This window comes from Periophthalmus magnuspinnatus, chromosome 11, assembly GCF_009829125.3.
Source record: "Periophthalmus magnuspinnatus isolate fPerMag1 chromosome 11, fPerMag1.2.pri, whole genome shotgun sequence".
NCBI classification, from domain to species: domain Eukaryota; kingdom Metazoa; phylum Chordata; class Actinopteri; order Gobiiformes; family Gobiidae; genus Periophthalmus; species Periophthalmus magnuspinnatus.
In genome coordinates, this window is record NC_047136.2 from 22,883,658 (window position 1) to 22,904,448 (window position 20,791).

A 20,791-nucleotide genomic window follows, 5' to 3' on the forward strand; every position below is an offset into this window, starting at 1 on the left:
TAGGAGGAGCGGAGAGAGAGAGGAGCAGAGAGGAGGAGGAGGAGCGGGAGAGGAGGAGAGGGGACAGAGAGTTGGAGAGAGGAGGAGGAGGAGCGGAGAGGAGGAGCAGAGAGGAGGAGGAGGAGTGGAGAGAGGAGGAGCGGAGAGAGGAGGGGAGGGGACAGAGAGTTGGAGAGAGGAGGAGGAGCGGAGAGCGTGAGGAGCAGAGAGGAGGAGGACTGAAGAGAGAGGAGGAGCAGTGGCGAGAGGAGGAGAGGGGACAAAGAGTTGGAGAGAGAAGCAGAGAGGAGGAGAGGGGACAGAGAGCTAGAGAGAGGAGGAGGAGTGGAGAGAGAGAGAGGAGCAGAGAGAACAGAGAGAGAGGAGTAGGAGGAGCAGAGAGAGTGAGCGGGAGTGGCATTGTGGAGGAGGTCAGAGAGGTATTGTGGAGCAAGGTTATAAATAGCTTTTATGTGCTGAGGAGAATTTTGAAGTTGATTCTTTGTTTTATGGGAAGCCAATGAAGTTGCTGAAGGATGAGGGTGATGCGGTGAATAGTGGGAGTCCTGGTGTTGGTCTGTGGGTTCTGAAGAGATTTGTTAGGGAGACCAAAGAGGAGAAAGTTACAATAATCAATCCAAGAGGTGACAAGACTGTGGACATTAATAGCAGCAGTGTGAGGCGTGAGGAAAGAGCAGACATGAGAGAAATTATGGAAGTGACATTAGCAATTAGAGCAGAGCGGGTGTTATTATTGATGTGGATGTGGAAAGAAAGGGTTCTGTTGAGGATGGAACCCAAACTCTGGATCTGAGTGGGAGGAAGGACAGTGGAGTCATAAAAAAAGGAAACAGTTGCATTTATTGTGAATGGAAGAGGTGACTACAAGGAGGACTTCAGATAGAGGACAGGAGACTGTATAACATTTTGGAACATTTACTGTTTTTGATCTATATTCAATTTAATTCATTAATTTTTATTATTTATATAGCACATTTAAAATACAACATAAGATGCCCAGTGTGCTTCACATAAACAACAATAAACAAACAGATACACATAAAATACGACACACAGGCAAAGAACAATAAAACAATAAAATGCCAAGATATCCTTCCAAGGTAGAACCAAATGCCAGAGAGAAGAGAACAGGGTTTTTAGTCAGAGAGGATCTGAGATGATCTGAGATGATAATTTATTGTTTATTAAGGTTTGGGTCCAGAGGTTTTCTATGTCAGTCTTAAGGCTTAAAGTTCTTTCAACCATGACTTTCTTTAGGAAATATGAAAAAAATACTTTCACTTTTGTGTACTTAGTAAGTAAGCAACACTGTTCCCAATCTATGAAAGAATTCTATGTCATTGTGGTTGCTAAGTTCAAAAATTCAGATTTTTCTGGTAAAAAAGCGTCCTCAATGATCCTATGAAAAAAATACAGAAGATGTTGAACTTTATGCCAGTTTTTGTTTCAGAGGATAGGCTGAAATGAAAACATAACCCGTCTCACACCACTGCTGCTGTCCTACATCTGATAATGACACCAAAATATCTTTACTATGAATTTCCACACCCTTTGGCACATTGACACAGTAACACCCCACTAACAACACAGTAACTTCCGTCCTGCGTGCCTTTGAGATGAACATTTTGTCTTTAAATACTATGAGTTCTTGAAAATCCAGTTCATTTTCCACACCTAAACTCTCTTTATAATTAATTTCAATTGCACTCCTGTCTACCAAAATGCAAATGAATGCAGTTACCTGAAAATTACATCTCGTTAAGTCCTTATGATTAATTTTACCCTTAAAGTATATCTATCAAAGCACATGATCAAACTGCGGAGACTAATCTGACCTATGTAAACAGTCACGGCCAGTTGAAAGTATACAAAAGTCTTTAAGCACGCAAAGTACCAAAACTAGTCCAGCGATCATACTTTAAAATAAAATTGATTTGGCTCATCTTTGCCACAATAACACAGTGGAACATCTATAGATACAGTCAAACATCATATGCCTCTGTCCTTTCACCTGGTGCCAATTACCTGTACTGTCCAAATGTGTAACACAAGTAAAATGTCAAATCAATATTAAATGTCCTATATTAACCAAAATTGTCTCTTGTGAGCTTTAAGGCATGTTATAATGTTGTTACCTTATCAAACACCATACTTGGAGTTGTCTTTCGTTTCATTCACATAACTCTTTATTGTTAGTCTGTGTACATCTCCAAAGCTCAAAATGCTCTGTTCTGCTTTCAAGTAGAGATTGGCAATTCCAGAGCTGAAATCATCCAAATGATTCTAATAAAGGTGTATGGAGTTTCAAAACATAGTGGAGCACTTCCTGTATTATCACATGACATCACAAGGTGGAGTGTTTTTAGTTTGAGAGAAGAACTCAGCCTAAATATGCAGTGTTTGTGTGTTAAACGTGTGAATGAAACAAAACAAACTGTATATTATGAGGAAACAACATTAGAACATACGTCAAAACAAAATAGAGTAATTTGAGCTCTTTAAAGTAACACGAAGATTTGATAGAAAAGCATTCTTGTCTTGTCTTTTTGAAATATTTTTTACATATAAAAGTAATATATGTTGAAGAAACTAGAAACAGAGCAAAAGTGAAAGTACATTTGATTTATCTTACCACTAGAAGGCGCCATGGCGTGATTATTGTCAGTGTTTATCGGTCACAGGATGCAGAGTAAGTATAAGCACAAGAGAATAACTCAACACCTAGTTTAAAGAACACATCCAACCTGTTTCTAAATGTTATTATAGTTCAAAGTTGGCCCCTACTGTCAGTATTTTTTTCTCTAAACTCTGTCCTTGCTTTTCACATCCTCATTCTCAGTATGTTTACAGTAACTGATACGTTGTGTTCACTTATCATTAGATCATTGTAAACTTTAAAACTTGAATTTTCCTTGAGCCTTATGTTCTGAACTGGTTTATTGCTCATATTTGAAACTTGTAGGCTATAGTTCACTGCCTTCGCTGTCCACACAAACTAAAATGAAATAACAAAAGAAAATTCAGTTGGATAAAATTATTATTGGACAATTATTATTTTTACTACCACTTGAAAATGGTTCTATTATTATTTGGAAAGACATGACTGTTGTCAGTTAAAAGGACTTTAAGCCACAACACTGGGTGTAACTCATCCATAGAGTTCCAAAGCCCAGCTGAGCTTATGACATGCATCATATTTTACATACTGGGTATATGAGAAAAATAGATACTAAATGAAGTTACATTTAGCAAAAACACACCAGCCTTAATTTGCCAGTCAGATTAATCAAAATAAAACCTAAACTAAGACTAAAACAAGGCTGCATTAGACAAAATGTCCCTGACCTGTGGGGTTCCCCAGGGTTCAATCCTGGGACCCCTGTTGTTCAATCTCTACATGCTGCTGTTAGACCAATTAATACACAGCAATAATGTGTCCTACCACAGCTCTGCAGATGACACTCAGATCTATGTCTCACTGCAGCAGGTGAATATGGACCAGTGGATTCACTCACTGCATCCAACAGATCAGTGTGTGGATGCAAAACAACTTTCTTCAGCTAAACTCAGACAAGACTGAAGTCATCGTCTTTGGCCACAGAAACATAGAGAAGGTGTCACCTCCAATCTCTCTCTCTCTCTCTCTAAAACCTTCAAATCAGGCTAGAAATCTAGGGGTAATAATGGACACAGACTTGAACTTTAACAGCCACATCAAATCAATAACATCTGCAGCTTTTTATCATCTAAAAAACAATGCAAAAATCAAAGGTATACTGTCAAACACAGACTTATAGAGACTTATCCATGCATTTGTCTCCAGTAGGTTAAACTACTGTAACGTCCTGCTTACTGGCCTCTCCAAACGAGCCTTAACACAGCTTCAGTACATCCAGAACACTGCTGCTCGCCCTAGGTCCAAAGTATATCTCTGACATGTTAGTGTCATATGAACCATCTCACACTCTGAGGACTTCAGGGACCGGCCTCCTGCTGGTGTCCAGAGTCAGGACTAAACATGAGGAATCAGAGTTTCAGTTTTATGCAGCTAAAACCTGGAACATTCTTCCTGAAGATGTGAGACAGGCCTCTATTTTGACAATGTTTAAATCCAGGCTCAAAATGGTTCTATTTAGCTGCATATGACTGAAAGGTTTTTATTCTGCACTCTTCTGTTTTAATGGTAAATTTATGATGATTATTTGTGATTATTTATGTTTTGATTTGTGTGATTTTAATATCTTTCTTATTGTGTAAAGCACTTTGAATTACCTTGTGTACGAATTGTGCTGTACAAATAAACTTGCCTTGCCTTGCTGGCATTCGGATTTAATGAGGGAATTTGTATGTACTTATTAAATGTATTATTTTGATTGATAATGAATAACATAACAACAATAACAATTTGATTTACCGGGGATAGTGATGATTGTGTTTACTGCAAGACGGATATTTTATACACAGCCCACCATGAGTGCACCGATGATCTAAATTGCCCATTATGATTTGAAGAAAGTCTAGTTGGAAACTGAAGATGAAATGGATATAAGTTTGTTGTTTAAAGGTCCTAATTTACACAAAATGGGCTGTTAGAATTAATTATTACACTATTCTCTGATCTGTGTTATAATGTTACCTCCTCAAAAACACAGTTGTGTTTTGTTTCTTTCACACACAATAAGTGTGTAATTCTTTATTATTAGTCTGCCTACATCTCTAAAGCTGTAGTGTAGTTTTCAAGTTAACAGCCACAGTTTACCTTTAGTTCAATAGAGATTGACACTGCCAGGGCTGAAATCCTTCAAATGATTCTAGTGAAGGTGTATGGAGTTTAAAAACACAGTGGAGCATCACAAGGTGGAACAGAGTGGGTTTCAGTTTGAGAGAAGAACCCAGCATAAATATGGAGGGTTGTTGTGTTAAACATGTGTGAATGAAACAAAACACAACTCCAGGTCTGTTTGTGATGAGGAAACAACATTATAACACAGATCAGAGAATAGTGTAATATGGGACCTTTAAATGAATTCAAACTTTATAGCCTATGTGCAAATCCATCTTTTTCTGTGTTTAATAGTGTGTGATAAAAGATCCACAATGTGCCAAGATAAAATAGTTGAATCATCAACAACAATAACAAACTACAAAATATGTGTATTATAAAAAAACAAAACCTTCACACTGGGATTGTTCGTCCCTTCTGATTGGCCTGATGTCTTTGTAAAGGCACAGCACCAGTACTGGTTTAAATGTTTAAAAATATTGCACAGAATAAAATCAAACCTTCACATGCATGATAAATTAATATAGGATGTGTTTGTTTTTCAACCATAAGGTGCAAGATTATGCTGTAGTCATTTTTTTTTTTTTTTGTTTTGAGACATGTTTTAAAACAAACCTATCATGCCAAATCAACTTCTAACCATGTTATAGTTGTTTCTCCTTCTCATTTATCCTGTCAGAGCTGCTTTTGGAGTGATTTGTGCATGTTTGACCTGTCTTTAATTGCTTTTTTTTCCAATAACTTGTTTCTTTTATTAAGAATATTGAGATTAAAATGTACAAATTATAACATAATGTCCACAGGTGTCATAGATTATAACTATAGAGCAGACACTTTAATGTTTCCCCATGAAAAATAAATAAGCATAGTGAGTTAAGACTTAGGATTCAGGTTTAGTGAGTTCTTAATGAAGCAGTTAGGGTAATTACTAAGCCTCAATCTTTCTTAAACTATTTGTTCTTAAGTCTGTCATTACATTTATAAGTAGGCCTATTCCAAATACATTGTTGAGCTGTTGAATACATTTCTTTTAAATTGCCATTATTTAATTAAGTATTTAGATATTATATTCTAACTTATCTTATTTTAGCTGTAGACACTGTACACAAAAAGGCATCTGTGTGATTTGGTCAGACAGGATTTAGATGAAAATTGAAGTGCGATATAGTGCCAAAGTAAATATAGATGATAAACAATAATATTGAAACTAAACCAAGCAGAAGCAGAATTATCCCCCAAAAAACTACAATAAATGTGTAATATTGTTAGAAATATTAGCAGCAATAAATAAATGACTTAAGTAGTTAGTTTGTCTATGATCAGTCATATAAGTTTATAATTTGTGTGAGGTTAGAGTCTACTGTGAAAATAAGAGAGTGCAGAGGAGTGTGAGGACGGTTCCCATGGCGATGGACAGGTGCAGCGAGGAGGCGGAGTTACACAGGTCGCCGCTGCAGCAGGTGAAGGTGGAAGTGTAGGCAGCTCCCAGGATTGAACCTGTCAGGGTCTTTCCACACAGGTCCGTGTCTAAGCAGCCACGGTTATGGAGCGTGAGAAAGCCGGTGGCATTGAACTCTGCAAGGACATAGGAGGTATTAGTCCTGGTCTTAATTTGAGCCCAGTGTAGTCTTGAAGTATACCTGACTTAGTCCTGTTCTAGTCTTGGTCTAGTCCTAGTCTAGTTCTGGTCTAGTCCTGGTTAAGCGCTGGTCTAGTTCAGATTTAGTTCTGGGTTTGGTCCGATGTGGGGGTTTCTTGTTTCCATGGAGATGTTATGCTGTGTTGTGTGTGTGTGTGTGTCTACTATCTGCTTATCTCAATAATACCTTTATGGAGAAAAGCAGATTGTAGACCATCCACCAGAAAATTACACAGTGTAGCTTTAACAATGACTTTAACAATGCCTATAAACTAAAACAAAGTGAATAGTAAATTGTAGTAAAAACTGGTGATTTTTGGCTCTAAATAAATAAATCCTCTGCACATTTCTACACCGTTACATCAGGGAGACAATCATTCATTCATTTGTATAGAACAACATAAATCATAATAAGATTTCAGTGTGTCTTACGGGCTTCGCCACGGTAACAACTGGACGTGCTGTTGTTACAATTCGTGTCGCTCCCAAAAATGCACGAGTTGAAGATCCCAATGAAGCACTCACGACAGCTCAGACCATACGCTGAGAAAGAGAGAAAGAACCATCACGTCATTCAGTCTAAACTCAACCAGCCACATCTTTGTACCCATCAAACAAGGACATTTTTATTTCAAAGTTTGAAAATTATAGAAATTATTACTCTTTTTCACCCCTCAGTTCCTTTCTATGGTAGACAGGAACTCAAGTTATTAAAGAGTTATTTTAGTGTTAGGTTTTTTTGTTTGTTTTTTTTACATAGATTTCCTCCCTGGATTTCACCCATAATTTGACCCATAGACCTTTCTCAGATCTTGAGCTGGTTTCATCATGTCATGTTCTCAGATGCTGAAACCCAGCAGTTCTTCAAGAGTACCAAGCTGGAGGATTACCGTTTTGTGCACGTTTTAATTTGAAAGGGTGTGGTAAAATGAATCATGAGACATTGCTGTGGTGGGAGGCTGACCTTTCCATGTCTTCTTTATTATAATAATTGATTATACATTTGCAAGAAGGCCTATAACAAACACATTGTGGAGCTTTTGAATAAAATCTTTAAAATTTGGCGTTATTGGGTCTATATTGGGCCATTTTCTGATCTATGTTATAATGTTGCTTCCTCATCACAAACAGACCTGGATTTGTGTTTTGTTTCATTCACATGTTTAACACACAAACCTTGCATATTTAGGTTGTGTTCTTCTCTCAAACAGAAAACACTCTGTTCCACCTTTTGATGTCATGTGGTAATACAGGAAGTGCTCCACTGTGTTTTTAAACTCCACACACCTTAACTAGAATCATTTGGATGCTCTGAAGTTGCCAGTTTCTGCTGAACAATGGTAAAATGTAGCTGTTAACTTGAAAACTGCCACTTCATGACATCACAAAGTGGAACAGAGCATTTTGAGCCTTGAAGATGTAGACAACGTGTGTAAATGAACCAAAAACACAAGTCCAGGTATGTTTTTGAAGAGGTAACAGAATAATAACATGGCTTAAAGCTCACAAGAGTCAATTTTTGTATAATATCGGACATTTAATTATGTATTTAGATGTTTTATTTTTGCTGTAGGATCGACACTGTACACAAAATATTTTAGCAGTGCTCAAACCTGAGAAACTGTGAAATAGTCAGTGAGGGAGTGTTTGTGCAGGTTAAAAATATGTGACTCAGATGTACTGATACTGATCCTGTTACATGAAGACATCTGTGTGATCTGGTCAGACAGGATTTAGATAAACTGCGCCTGCATAATGGACATGCGTGGGTCTGCTGCACTATTGATCTTACTAAACAGTTCTCTCTCTGTGGTGACACTTCCAGTTAAGTGGGAAACAGATTTAATTCAATGGAGAATTTGAGGTTGACGTTTTTTCCACTAAAATCTGATATAAAGTATGTTGGTTTGTGTAAAATGTTCAATGTCCATGTGCACCAACAAATCAACATGAGATTTAAGCCATGTTATAAAATTGTTACCTCATAAAAACATACCTGGAGTTGTATTTTGTTTCATTCACACATGTTTGAGTAACACTTTATTATTAGTCTACAGGTCTAGCTCAAATGCTCTATTCCACCTTATGATGTCATGAAGCAGTAGTTTTTAAGTTAACAGCTACTGTTTACATTTGGTTTAATAGAGACTGGGAATTTCAAGGATAAAATTATCCAAATAATTCTAATGTAGGTGTATGGAGTTAAAAAACACAGTGAAGCACTTCCTGTTTTACCACAAGACATCAAAAGGTGGAACAGAGGGTTTTCTATGTGTGAATGAAACAAAACACAACTCCAGGTCTGTTTGTGGTGAGGAAACATTATAACATAGATCAGAAAATAGTGTAATATGGCCCTTTAAACAGTTTTGTAGTCCATATAGAACTTATTTGCTGTCAAGATCAACAGCTCCATGCAAAATAATACATGATAATAGCGGCACCCACGGCAACTTCAGGAATAAGGTGAACAGTGAATTGTATTGAGTATAAGTGTGTTAGGGATAGGTGTATATTGGTATCGGTGATATAGAAGGATTTCCCCAAATATTGGTGTTGGTTCAATATTGAAAGTGTATTCGTTAAGCTAAAATGTGGCTATTTGTTTACACTATTAACAGATTATTTCATATGCCAAATAAATACACTTTGTTTTTAACAGGCTCTATGCACAGCAGCATGCTAGCTCACTCTCTCTCTCTCTCTCTCTCTCTCTCTCTCTCTCTCTATATATATATATATATATATATATATATATATATATATATATATATATATATATTTATATTTATATTTATATAGATAGATAGATAGATAGATAGATAGATAGATAGATAGATAGATAGAGCCTAATATTCAAAATTGGATCAGTACATTAAACATTTGTTAACTGGTAGCTGGTCCATTACCACATTTTAAAATATTTTCAAAACCATAATGCTACAGTATTGTTTTCTCTTACCTGCAGCCATGAAAGCACTGAGGATGATAATAGTCTTGCACAGGGACATCGTGTTTTCTTGAAGTAACAGATCAAAAAGTTGAAGAAGACGTTATAATAATAAACAGCCCCGTCGGATCTTATTGGTGTTTGAATTCGCGGCTTGTGTGAAGTGAATGCACTGGGGCTGTCTGGAGTTAAACAGGAGTGAGCTTGTTTGTCTAGTTTGGGGCGGAGAACGCGTCATCTTAGATTACAATTTGTTACTCTCTGATTGCATTTTTATTGTAACTTAATGTTTAAAACAGACATAATGATCCTGAAGCAACCACAAATAACTAAAGCTGTGTTTGCACTATACACATGCACTGGGTTTTAACTACTTTTTGGAGACATTACTAGACTTTTACTTTGTCTGGTGGAATCGTACCTGTGGTAAATATACACTGACAGTTAAAAGTTTGGACACACCCTCTCATTCAGTGTTTTTTCCCTTTATTTTTACTACTTTCTACATTTTACATACTTACAGAAGACATCAAATATAGTCAAATATAGACCTCCCACCCCCACCCCCTTTATTTTTTGAAGAACTTATATGTAGACTTATTTAACTTTTCTCCTTACTACATATTCATATATTTGATGTATATAAAATGTAGAAAGCGGTAAAAAAAAAAAAAAAAAAACATTGAATGAGAGAGTGTCCAAACTTTTGACTGGTAGTGTGTATCATAGTTTTACCTCATTTAAGTGGCAGTTTGTGGAAAAATATTGAAAGAAAAGAAGAAAGTTCCATCCAAAATTCAGGGGCAGTTTATGCACTTGTTTATATTACGGTTGTCAGGTAAAAGTCATGGAATTACCTCATAGACTGTATATCTAAATGGACATAGCTAACATTCTGGCTGCCACATTCCAAATAGGAAGTGATCATGGCCTCGTTTCCGGCTCCAATTCAGTTTACGTTGAAAAATTGTCAGCCCTCTCTCTGTATTTGCTGCAGTGAGCATCACTTTGGTCCTAAAATGTTCTTGTTAACCCGATCTACACGATCCTGGTATTTTTTTTCCTCTATTTTGTCTGTAAATGAAGATAAGAACATTAATAATTGACAAATCAGGTGCCTTCTTTCCCTGAGGTCACTCCCATTAGCATTAGCAACAGGTTTGTTTCGCTAAACCAGCTGCGTGGGAAGGGGCGTTACCTTCAACAGCCTTGCTCCGGATTGGCTTTTTGCTTACTATGATACTCGCGGTTGAAATTCCAAATATGGAACTTAACTCCAAATTGGCCCAATATAACTGCGCTAACCTCGATGAGCTTCATTTGACTGGAGCCGAACGCTATGGATGATGTCACACTCACTTAGTCCACTTGTTTATACAGTCTATGAATTACCCCTGCGTATGTCATATCTGCTGTCTGTGTCCATCCAGGAAGTGACATTATAAACCACCAACCAAAATTCAAAAACTACAAAAAAAAATATGCAAGATTTTTTTTGTGAAATCTGAAACATATGTTAGGTATGTTTTTTTTTTTTCCTTTCCTAACCTTAACCTATTTTAACCCTTATCTTAACTTTAACCCATATTATTGATTTAAAAATTTACATATAAAATCAGGACCTGACTTTTGACCCAAAAGTGAGGTAAGTCTGAGTAACTGCATGTGTATACTTCAGTCCCCACAATCTGATAAATACCAGACCATTCTTGTTGGGTGTCAGTACTTTGCAGGGACATTACATTGACTTCCTGGAGTGAAGACCGATCCTAACTTTAACAGATTTTTAAATCAAAACTATATTAACCCATGTCTTATCTATACACCATTTTGTTGATGTATGGGGATCTGTTTTGTCTCTATAAAGTGTGTAAAATGTGTAGTTGTTAGCTGTGGTTCATGTACCTCTCATGCTACACTGGGTCTTCTTCTTCTGTTTTATTTTCAGTAACACTTTTTGTAACTACTACCTTACTTAGCCTTTTAGTGTATTAAGAATGATTCACACAACTACATAATTGAGGGGTTAAGAGTTAGGGTAAGGTATTTAAATAGCTAAGCATGTTTGAGGTGTAATTATTATAAAGTGGTACCTCAATTTCTTTTTATAATACTTTTCAAGTTTCAGAGCTGCCTTAAAACTCAGACTTTTTTCAGCTTTGATATAGTTTAGATGCAGTTAAGTGATGATTAAGTCCTGTTTTTAGACCCGGTTTAGCCTGTTATGGTCTGTACCTAGTCTTGGTGGTTCTTTGGGTGTAAAGTTTGAAAACTACTTACTTTATAATTTCTTGTACTTTTGACCTTACCCTTAAATGTGAATTTGGTTTTGAGGAGTGTCAGTAAAATAAGTGAACGACAATGAACCAATGTATCTTACGTGTTTCTCATCCTACATTTACAAGGAAGTACTTTATATATTTTGTAAGCGCAGTGTGATAAAATGAGTCCAACTGAGAGCTCGTTATCTCAGAGTTGTGTAAAGCCTCGTTGATCATGCGTCATGTTTCAGACTTTATTTTATCTCCATGGAGACAAGCAGGCATTAAAATCAATTTAATGCCATACGTTAAAACAAAGCAATCACGTGGAGACAAGCAGAAAAGCAGAAAAACTGCATAGTGCACCTTTTCATACATTTTAATATCTCTTGTGCTTTGTTGCTAAAGTACCTGGGAATTTGTTGCAATGGGACAACACAATATTAGTTGATTTAAATCAAACCTATTCTGCAAAATTGACTTTTTATGTTATAGTTGGTTCCACTCGTCATTTATTCACCTAAAGTTGTATTTGGAGGGATTCATGCATATTTGAGTAATCTTTAATAGCTTATTTTCAAGATGCCATTTTGCTCATCAGCTCACGTTTTCACTGCCACAGTACATGCCCACTGCTCTGTACTTACTTCATTCTCCAGTTTAATTTTCTTAGTCTGTGATACACATATGATTCGGCAGCATTGCATAGTCATTTTGGTACAAAATCCACTGCTCGCTACTGTGATCTGCAGCTATCCATAGGAGTTGCAGATGACTTCACAGCTCTTTGTTGTGATGACACTTACTTGTTTCTTTTATTAAGTTGTTTTAGATGAATGTCGCAATTTAAAATGTGCACATTTTAACATAATTATCTATGGGTGTCATAGATTATATCTATAGAGCAGACACAAGCACAATAGATCTTCTATAATGGGCTACAAGAATTTCACAATATTCAAATACAAAAAAGAAGTCTATCCATTTCAATTGGTGACAAGGGACATTTGTCACTGTGTATGTCGTATTCATGTTGTCTTGGGAATGTGCCATATAAAACCATTGTGTTTATTGTATTATAACCAACCTGTCTAATGTTATGACGTCATCTGAAACCCACAGACAGAGATTAAATGGACCGAAAAAATCAAATATGTAGAATGACTCACACAGTTGTGTTTATTTTCAAAAGGTTTTATTCTGTTTAAACAGTAGACCAACACTGAGCTCCTCCCTTCATTCAAATATGTAAAATGTTTGCTTAAAATCAATACAAAACAATACAGTGTTATAAGAGGTGGAGTGAGGACCTAAAACGAATGACTAGATTACTAGAGATTACTGTTACTTCAAAATGTTATTACTCAAGTAGATCCAGGGAATTACTAGTTAGAGTTTTAAGAGTTAAACAAATATTTGCGGAAACTACTACTCAAGGGTTAGGGTTAGAGTTAGTTAAGCTTTATAATGTCTATCTAGACTTAACATCATTAAATGTAATTAAATGCAGGTTGAGTAATTATGTTGGTTTTTTTTATGATAAATGTATTCATGTTTTTGTTCTCCTTTAGGTTAACTGCTGTTTACTACTATGTCATTCATAATTTTAGACCTGGTTTAGTCTTAGGCCTAATAGAGACCTGTTATCAGATCTGGCAGTACACGGAAAGCAAAATATTAGTTGTGTACATGTTTGAGAAGCACTAGCTTAGGTCACAATTATAAACAACAGTCATTATTTCTCCAGTGTTTTAGCTCATGTCCCTCCACTGAATATCATAGAGACATTTTAACAACATAAATGAATGAAACACCTCATACACTAAAGTTCACCCCAAATGCCAAAAGCAGGGTGCCCATAGCTGCCCACACATTCAGAGGGGCAAACCCGGACTCTGCCCCGTTACACAGGTCGGTGCTGCAGCAGTGCATGGTGATATTCAGTTTGAAGTTGAAGATGGACTGGGTGGTGTTTTTGCAATTGGTTGATGCGATGCAGCCTTTGGATTGAACCTCCCCCAACAGACCACTCAGCGCTGTGGAGGAAAGGGAGAGAAAGTTATAGTAATATTCCACCATACCATCTTGTCAATGCTGATCTTGTCTGATCTTGGAAGCTAAGCAGGTTTGAGCCTGGTTAATACAGTATTCGGATGTGAAACCACTGGGAATACTAGGTACCACACTGAGGCGCAGTGGCTCTGAAACAAACTGTCATTATGTCCTTTGACAAGACACTTCACCAATCTTGCCCAGTATGTATGTGAGTGTTGTTGGTCAGATGGGTAGATGGCAGTCTACCCTAGGGCATCCATGGCTACAATAGTAGCTTACCAGCACCAAAAGTAGAGCAAATAATTCATTGTTAGCATCCTTGGATGTCTTAAAGGCGCTACTGGAATCCAATTCATTATTAAGAATAATAATACAGTTTTGATTAGTTAATTTCAAGACTCAGTGCAGCTGCACTCAGATGGATATCAATATTTCCACATTTTAGAGTATAGATTACTTGGCTTTCAAAATGTTTAATGTCAAAATAAAAGGCACCTGAGAAGTGTCAGTCCAAATCAGCCTCCTCCTCCCCTCAGACTGCAGATGGAAAGTAGCAGTAACTAAATCTGGTACAAATCATCTTTTTTTTTTTTGTAAGATTAATGAATTGGTTCCTGACAAATAAAGAATAAAGAAAGAAAAAAAGGAAGAGTGCACAATGATGCCCCCTGCTGAGCAATGCTATAATAGCTTTTAGCAGAGCACATGATTCAGGGCTGTGGTATTCACTGTTGAGTTTAACTATTGGGCTTGTCAGGTGTGACTGTATTTACATAGTTATTTTATGAATCCAGATAAAATCTGAGTGCTTGTTCAGTGAATTAAAAGCTTATCAGAGAGTATCCCCGGCTGCCCTCACACTCTCTCAGACCTGATGATATGTTTAAGGCAAACACCTTTTTTAAAAATGCTTTAAAGCTCTTTATAATTTTATGTATTTTTCACACCACGTAGGCAAGGCAGTACTGGTCCAAGATGAATTGGAATCACCACATTTGGGTTTGGACATGAGACATGATTTTAAACTAGACTTGTTATTATGGATAGATTAATTTAATAATCAACAAAAAATAACAAACAAAAAATATATTATACTAAAACTAAAACTAAAAAGTGGATTTATAATGCAAAATCAACATTTCAGAGCTTTTAACTACCGGTACATAGTTGTTTTCCCTCAACATTTAGGCACCCGAAATTGTATTTGGAGTGATTTGTGCATGTTTGAGCACTCTTTAATTGCTTATTTTCAAGATGCCATTTTTCTCACTTCGTTCTCCAATTTTATTTTCTTAACTGGTAATATGCATTGGATTCAGCAGTGTTGCATAGTCATTTTGAAAATAAAAATACAATGGTTCCTCATCCAAACTCGCCCCACTTGCCCTCCCTACCTTCCCCAAGAGCTGTTATCACCGAGCGAGCTAGGACATACAGTCATGATAAAGGTAATATCAGGCTCCTGTGATGAAGCTATATCTGCAGTTACAGCTCATAGACTGGTTAAAGGAAGGACAATTAAACTGTCCAATCAGAGAAACGTAAAGTCCTTGAGAAAGTTGTTTACCAACAGCTGATTAACTTCCTCCAAAAGAACAACTCCTTTGATGTTTTCTATTCAGGGACCCCTGGGTCAGTCCTGGGACCCCTGTCGTTGAATCTCTACATGCTGCCGTTAGGCCAGTTAATACGCAGCAATAATGTGTCTGAGTGTCCATGCAGATGACACTCAGATCTATGTCTCACTGCAGCAGGTGAATATGGATCAGTGGATTCACTCTGATGTCATGGTTCTGTTCATCTGTGCGTATGACTGAAAGGTTTTTATTCTACACTCTTCTCTTTTAATGTAAATTTTATGATTTATGCTTTGATTTGTTGTATTGTGATTTTAATGTCTTTTTTATTTTGTAAAGCACTTTGAATTACTTTGTGAATTAGGCTATACAAATAAACTCGCCTTGCCTTATGCACTAACTTGATCTGCAGCTGTTCACAGGAGGTATAGACAACTTTGCGGTTCTTTGTTGTGATGATGTTTACCATCAGCTCCCATTGAGCACCACAGTTTTCTAATGCAGAAGTCAGTGGACTTGTTTCTTTTGTTAAGTCATTTTAGATGAACATTGCCATTTAAAATGTGCCAATTATAACATAACGATCAACGGGTGTCATAGATTGTAACTATAGAACAGACACAAGCTCAATATGGCTTCTTTATATTTTGTTCATTGTAAAACAAAATATTGATCTAAAATGACTTAGTAAAGAAATGCGTTCATTGATTTCCTGTTCAAAAGTGATAAGCCTTGTCCCTTCACAGTGACAGTTCACAGTAGCAAGAAGATTTTCATAATGCTTGATGTATGATTGTAAGTATAAATGCTTTGAATAATTGCAAGTAAGTGAATAGTGGCCAGAGATAGGGGGTAGGTGAAAACAGACATCAAGTACTCAAAATGTAACTCAGCGTAAGCTTTGAAAAATCAAGACTGTTATAACCTGGTTAGAAGTTCATAAAAGTCCCAAAGATGCATACCGGTGTACGTGTGTCTGCTTTGTTATAATTTGCACATTTTAAATCGCAATATTTACCTAAAATAACTAAATAAAAGAAACAAGTCAACATGTCAGAAAACTGCAGTGCCCAGTGGAAGCTGACGTTGCCTTAAATGTCATCATAACATAGAGCTGTGCAGCTCTCGGTCCCTCCTATGGATAGCTGTGGATCATGCTACTGAGCAGTCTTTTGTACCAAAGTGATTACACGACACTGCCAAATTCTACGTGTATCATTGATTGAGAAAATAAAACTGAAGAACCAAGTACATCACAGTGGACGTATGTCGGTGCCAGTGAAAATGGTAGTATCGTGTCTTGAAAATAAGTGATTAAAGATCGCTCAAACATGCAAGAATCACTCCAAAAACACCTTTGAGATGGTAAATGAGAAGGGAAACACCTATAACATGGATAAAAGCTCTGAAAAGTTGCTTTCGCAGAATATGTCTGCTTAATGTTTAAACAGACAAAAGAATGAGGTGGTGAATGGGCATTTTTGTAAAACGTTCCCCATTTAAATCTTGATGTCAAAAATACAGCTAAACCTGCAGTAACATGAGGTACTCACTGACGACTCCAGAGTAGCAGCTGTTCTGAGTAGAGGGGCAGATCACACTTCCAGAAATGGCGCAGTATCCGAGGATCGTGTCATCGCAGGTGTAACATGTCAGACTCTCCACTGGGAAGAACATACAGGACACTTAGTACCAGGAATAACCGTTTAAATTTTATGGGATAAGCTTATAACACTGATTAATGATAATCAATGTGGCAATATTGATTATCATTAAAAAGTGCTTGTCATAACTCTACCATGCTCATTTAGTCCCATCCCATTTTAGTATATTAAAGGAGTAGAAAGGAAAAAGGAAAAACAAAACAAAAAACTACTTACAAGAATCGGGGAGCTCACATGAAAAAGCGTAATCAAGTGTAATCAAACACTATATATGCATTATACAATAAAATATAATTCTTCACCCGAAATGGAGAAGTCACAAAAAATCTGTTCTAATTGGAACAATATACTTTATCCACTTGTTCCAAACACTATAAAATGTGTTCCTTTGAATTTTTATTGTGTAACTTAGCCTTTCCCTCCTAAATATATCACATACTATATCAATCCAGCCATCCACTGAAGGCGGAACAGAATTCAGCCATTTTTTAGTGATGTTCTTTTTACTTTCTGCCAGGAGGGCTTGCAACAGCTTTTTATCATTTCTCCGTTCCAATGAGCAACCCTACCTAAGTACAAAGTTTCAAAGTTGAATGGCATGTTCACTCCAAAAACTAAGTTTAACCTCACATGGATCTCACTCCAATACAGTTTTAATTTGGAGCAAGCCCAAAATATGTGGTAGTGATTCCCCTCCTCAGAACCACACTGTCTCCAGCATGCCGACTTATTGCTCCCCTGGGCTGGAGCTCTAAAATTTCCAATAATGTTCTTCCAGCAGTGTTCTCTCCAGGACAGGGATGCCGTTGATGACCACTGGAATGACCAGATGTTATCCTAATCCTCCTCAGTAATTTCAATTGTTGCCTCCTTTTCCCATTTTAGTTTCACATATAACGTATTACACTTGTCAGTCACATAAAGTGCATTGTATAATTTACGTATAATTTTTTGGGTAGATAGCCCATATGCCGAGTTCAATATTTAAAAAAATGCTTCTTCAGATTGAGTAAAATTTGTTATACTGCAATTTCAGTTAAAAGAATGTCTGACTTGTAAGTATCTGTAAAAGTCATTTGCCTGTAGGTTGTATCTACTTTGCATTGCCTGAAAACTGAGAAAAGTGTTTCTCTCTGTGAAAGTCGGTGGTCAAACCCCTGTCTATCCAAGATTTAAAAACACAATCACTTCTGTTTGGGGGAAACTCTGTATCATAAGCACAGCATCTAAATAGAGTTATCATTTTCTGAATTTGAGTCATGTTTAGCACCTTTTGCCAGATCTTCATAGGTAAATTCATCCAGCAGTTGCCCAATTCACCCACCTGTGACCACAGATTTTTATCACCTATAAAGGCCTGCAATTGGAACTTTTTAAAAAATCATTTTAAACTCCATTTCCAAACTAAGTCTAAATCTAAGTCTATCTCTGCGAAGCAGGTGATGTCACTAGGGCAAGTTACAGGTCAAATCTGTGGAGAGGCAACCCTGCCCACAGTAGAAATGTGTGTTTTTCAAGGTGTATTTGAGCTATAAAACAGCTGCAGTAAAATAAATGCAAGATCACTTTACCATACCATACTTTGAATACTCCTGGCAAAACAATAATATCACCTTGGAGACTAGCAGGTGGTAACCAGTAAAGTTACATAGTGCCCCTTTAAGTCCACATTTGGCAGCGGTACTTGTACATATATTTTAGCTATATGTAACTGTACACATTTTCAGTATTTTTTCCATCACAGCAAATTATTAATATAAAAAAAAACTTTGATTATGTCTGTGTACAATTTTGAAATATACTAAATAGGATCAAAGAGGTAGAAATAAAAACATGTGAAAAGACCAGACCAGTGTTCACAATGTAATCCAATTGTGAATATTTGCTTTTTAAAAGACACAGTGATGAAAGATTTAGAAACCAACAACTTCTTTGAAAACCATAAATGAAATATAAAAATAGATCAAAAGAAGCTTAATAATATGATTTCAGTTAACTTTCTCACAAATACAATACAGGTTAAAGGTCCTATATGGCACAAAATGGATTTTTGTGAGCCTCAAGCTTCATTCACACATGTTTGAGTAACCCTTTATTATTAGTCTGTCTCCATCTCCAAAGCTCAAAATGCTCTGTTCCACCACCACTTTCGATGTAGTGGTAATTTTCAATCTTTTGTGCAGCAAAGTTTGGCAATTCCAGTGCTGAAATTATTCAAATGATTCTAGAGAACTCAGCCTAAATACGCAGGATTTGTGTGTTAAACATGTGTGAATGAAACAAAACAAAGCCCCAGGTATGTTTTGATGAGGAAACATTACAACATAGATCTGAAAATAGACTAATATGGGCCCTTTAAATAAAATCTGAAAAAGAGAATATTTTAAAATGTATACCCAGGCTGTAAGCAGGAGAGTACAGAAACACTGCTAATTGCCTAGTAGGTTTACACAACATAAATCACATTTTAAGACTTAATGAGGTATGACTGATAACTATACGATACACAAAGAATACCTCTTCTGTAGATGTAGTCCTACCTGATACAAACAGAGCGACAATGGCCACACAAGTCCAGATACAAGTTTTCATGATGATATGTTTTTTGCAGTTATATTCGTCTGAACGTAACTGTGTTTTGAGGTTCAGTAGCTTTTGATTCAGGGCTTTATATAGAGTCTGTCCTTTAGCGATAAATACTCATGAAAGGATTTGATAAGAACACTTGTCAAAGGTGAGGGCGAGATAAAAATCTGGAAACACCCCTTTTAGAAACACATTTTATTAAAATGTAAATTTCTTGGTGTTTGGTTTGTATTTGAAATTTGACTCAAAATACACATTACACATTTTATTTATTCAGCCACAAGGTTTAACTCATGATTTACATGCAACCATATTAAAGAAGACCTATAGTGTCTGCTGTGTTATAATCTATGACGCCCACGGATTATGTTATAATTTCCTAATTTTAAATAATATTGATCTAAAATGGCTTAATAAAAAAACAAGTCCACTGATTTTTGCCTTAGAAAACTGTGGTGCCAAATAAGAAATGATGTCACTACTAAAATTATGTTAGAAGTACCTATAACTAGTACTTTAAGTAGTATTGTACTGTACAATTTTGCCAGCAGCACTTCCTTACCGTCATCAGACTAAGACTCTAACCCAGTTTTACTTACAACCCCAATTCCAATGAAGTTTGGACACTGTGTAAAACTAAAAAAAAATAAAAAATAAAGAATACAATGATTTGCCAATCATTTTCAACCTATATTGAACTGAATAAACCACAAAGATATGATATTTAATGTTCAAACTGATAAACTTTATTGTTTTTATGCAAATATTCACTCATTTTCAATTTTATGTCTGCAACACGTTCCAATAAAGCTAGGACAGGGGCATGTTTACCATCACCTTTCCTTTTAACAACAATCAATAAGCATTTGGGAACTGAGGACACTAACTGTTGAAGCTTTGCAGGAGAAATCCTTTCCCATTCTTGCTGAATGTAAAACTTCCGTTTCTCAGCAGTCCGGGGTCTCCTTTGTTGTACTTTGAGCTTCATAATGCTCCACACATTTTCAGTAGGAGACAGGTGTGGACTCAGGCAGGCCAGTCTAGTACCCACACTCTTTTACTACGAAGCCACGCTGCTGTAACACTTGCAGTATGTGGCTTGGCATTGTCTTGCTGAAAAAAGCAGGACGTCCCTGAAAAAGACGTTGCTTGGATGGCAGCATATGTTGGTCCAAAACCTGTGTGTACCTTTCAGCATTAATGGAGCCTTCACAAATGTGCAAGTTAGACATGGGCACTAACACACCCCCAGACCATCACAGAGGCACTAACACAC

General features: G+C 36.6%; 2 protein-coding genes across 2 annotated transcripts; both read right to left on the reverse strand.

Moving 5' to 3' along the window:
- Positions 1-827: 827 nt before the first annotated feature.
- Positions 828-9,552, reverse strand: LOC117378882 (sperm acrosome membrane-associated protein 4-like). The gene is made up of 3 exons (XM_033975570.2): positions 9,385-9,552; positions 6,855-6,965; positions 828-6,358 (listed from the first exon to the last, which is right to left on the reverse strand). The coding sequence occupies exons 1-3, from the start codon at positions 9,431-9,433 to the stop codon at positions 6,141-6,143; spliced, it is 378 nt and encodes a 125-aa protein (XP_033831461.1). The 5' UTR covers positions 9,434-9,552; the 3' UTR covers positions 828-6,140.
- A 3,253-nt stretch (positions 9,553-12,805) lies between these two features.
- On the reverse strand, positions 12,806-19,588 carry LOC117378672 (lymphocyte antigen 6B-like). Its single transcript, XM_033975319.2, has 3 exons — positions 19,470-19,588; positions 16,819-16,929; positions 12,806-13,669 (listed from the first exon to the last, which is right to left on the reverse strand). Exons 1-3 carry the CDS (start codon positions 19,519-19,521, stop codon positions 13,449-13,451), a joined length of 384 nt encoding a protein of 127 aa, XP_033831210.1. The 5' UTR covers positions 19,522-19,588; the 3' UTR covers positions 12,806-13,448.
- Between the last annotated feature and the right edge of the window lie 1,203 nt (positions 19,589-20,791).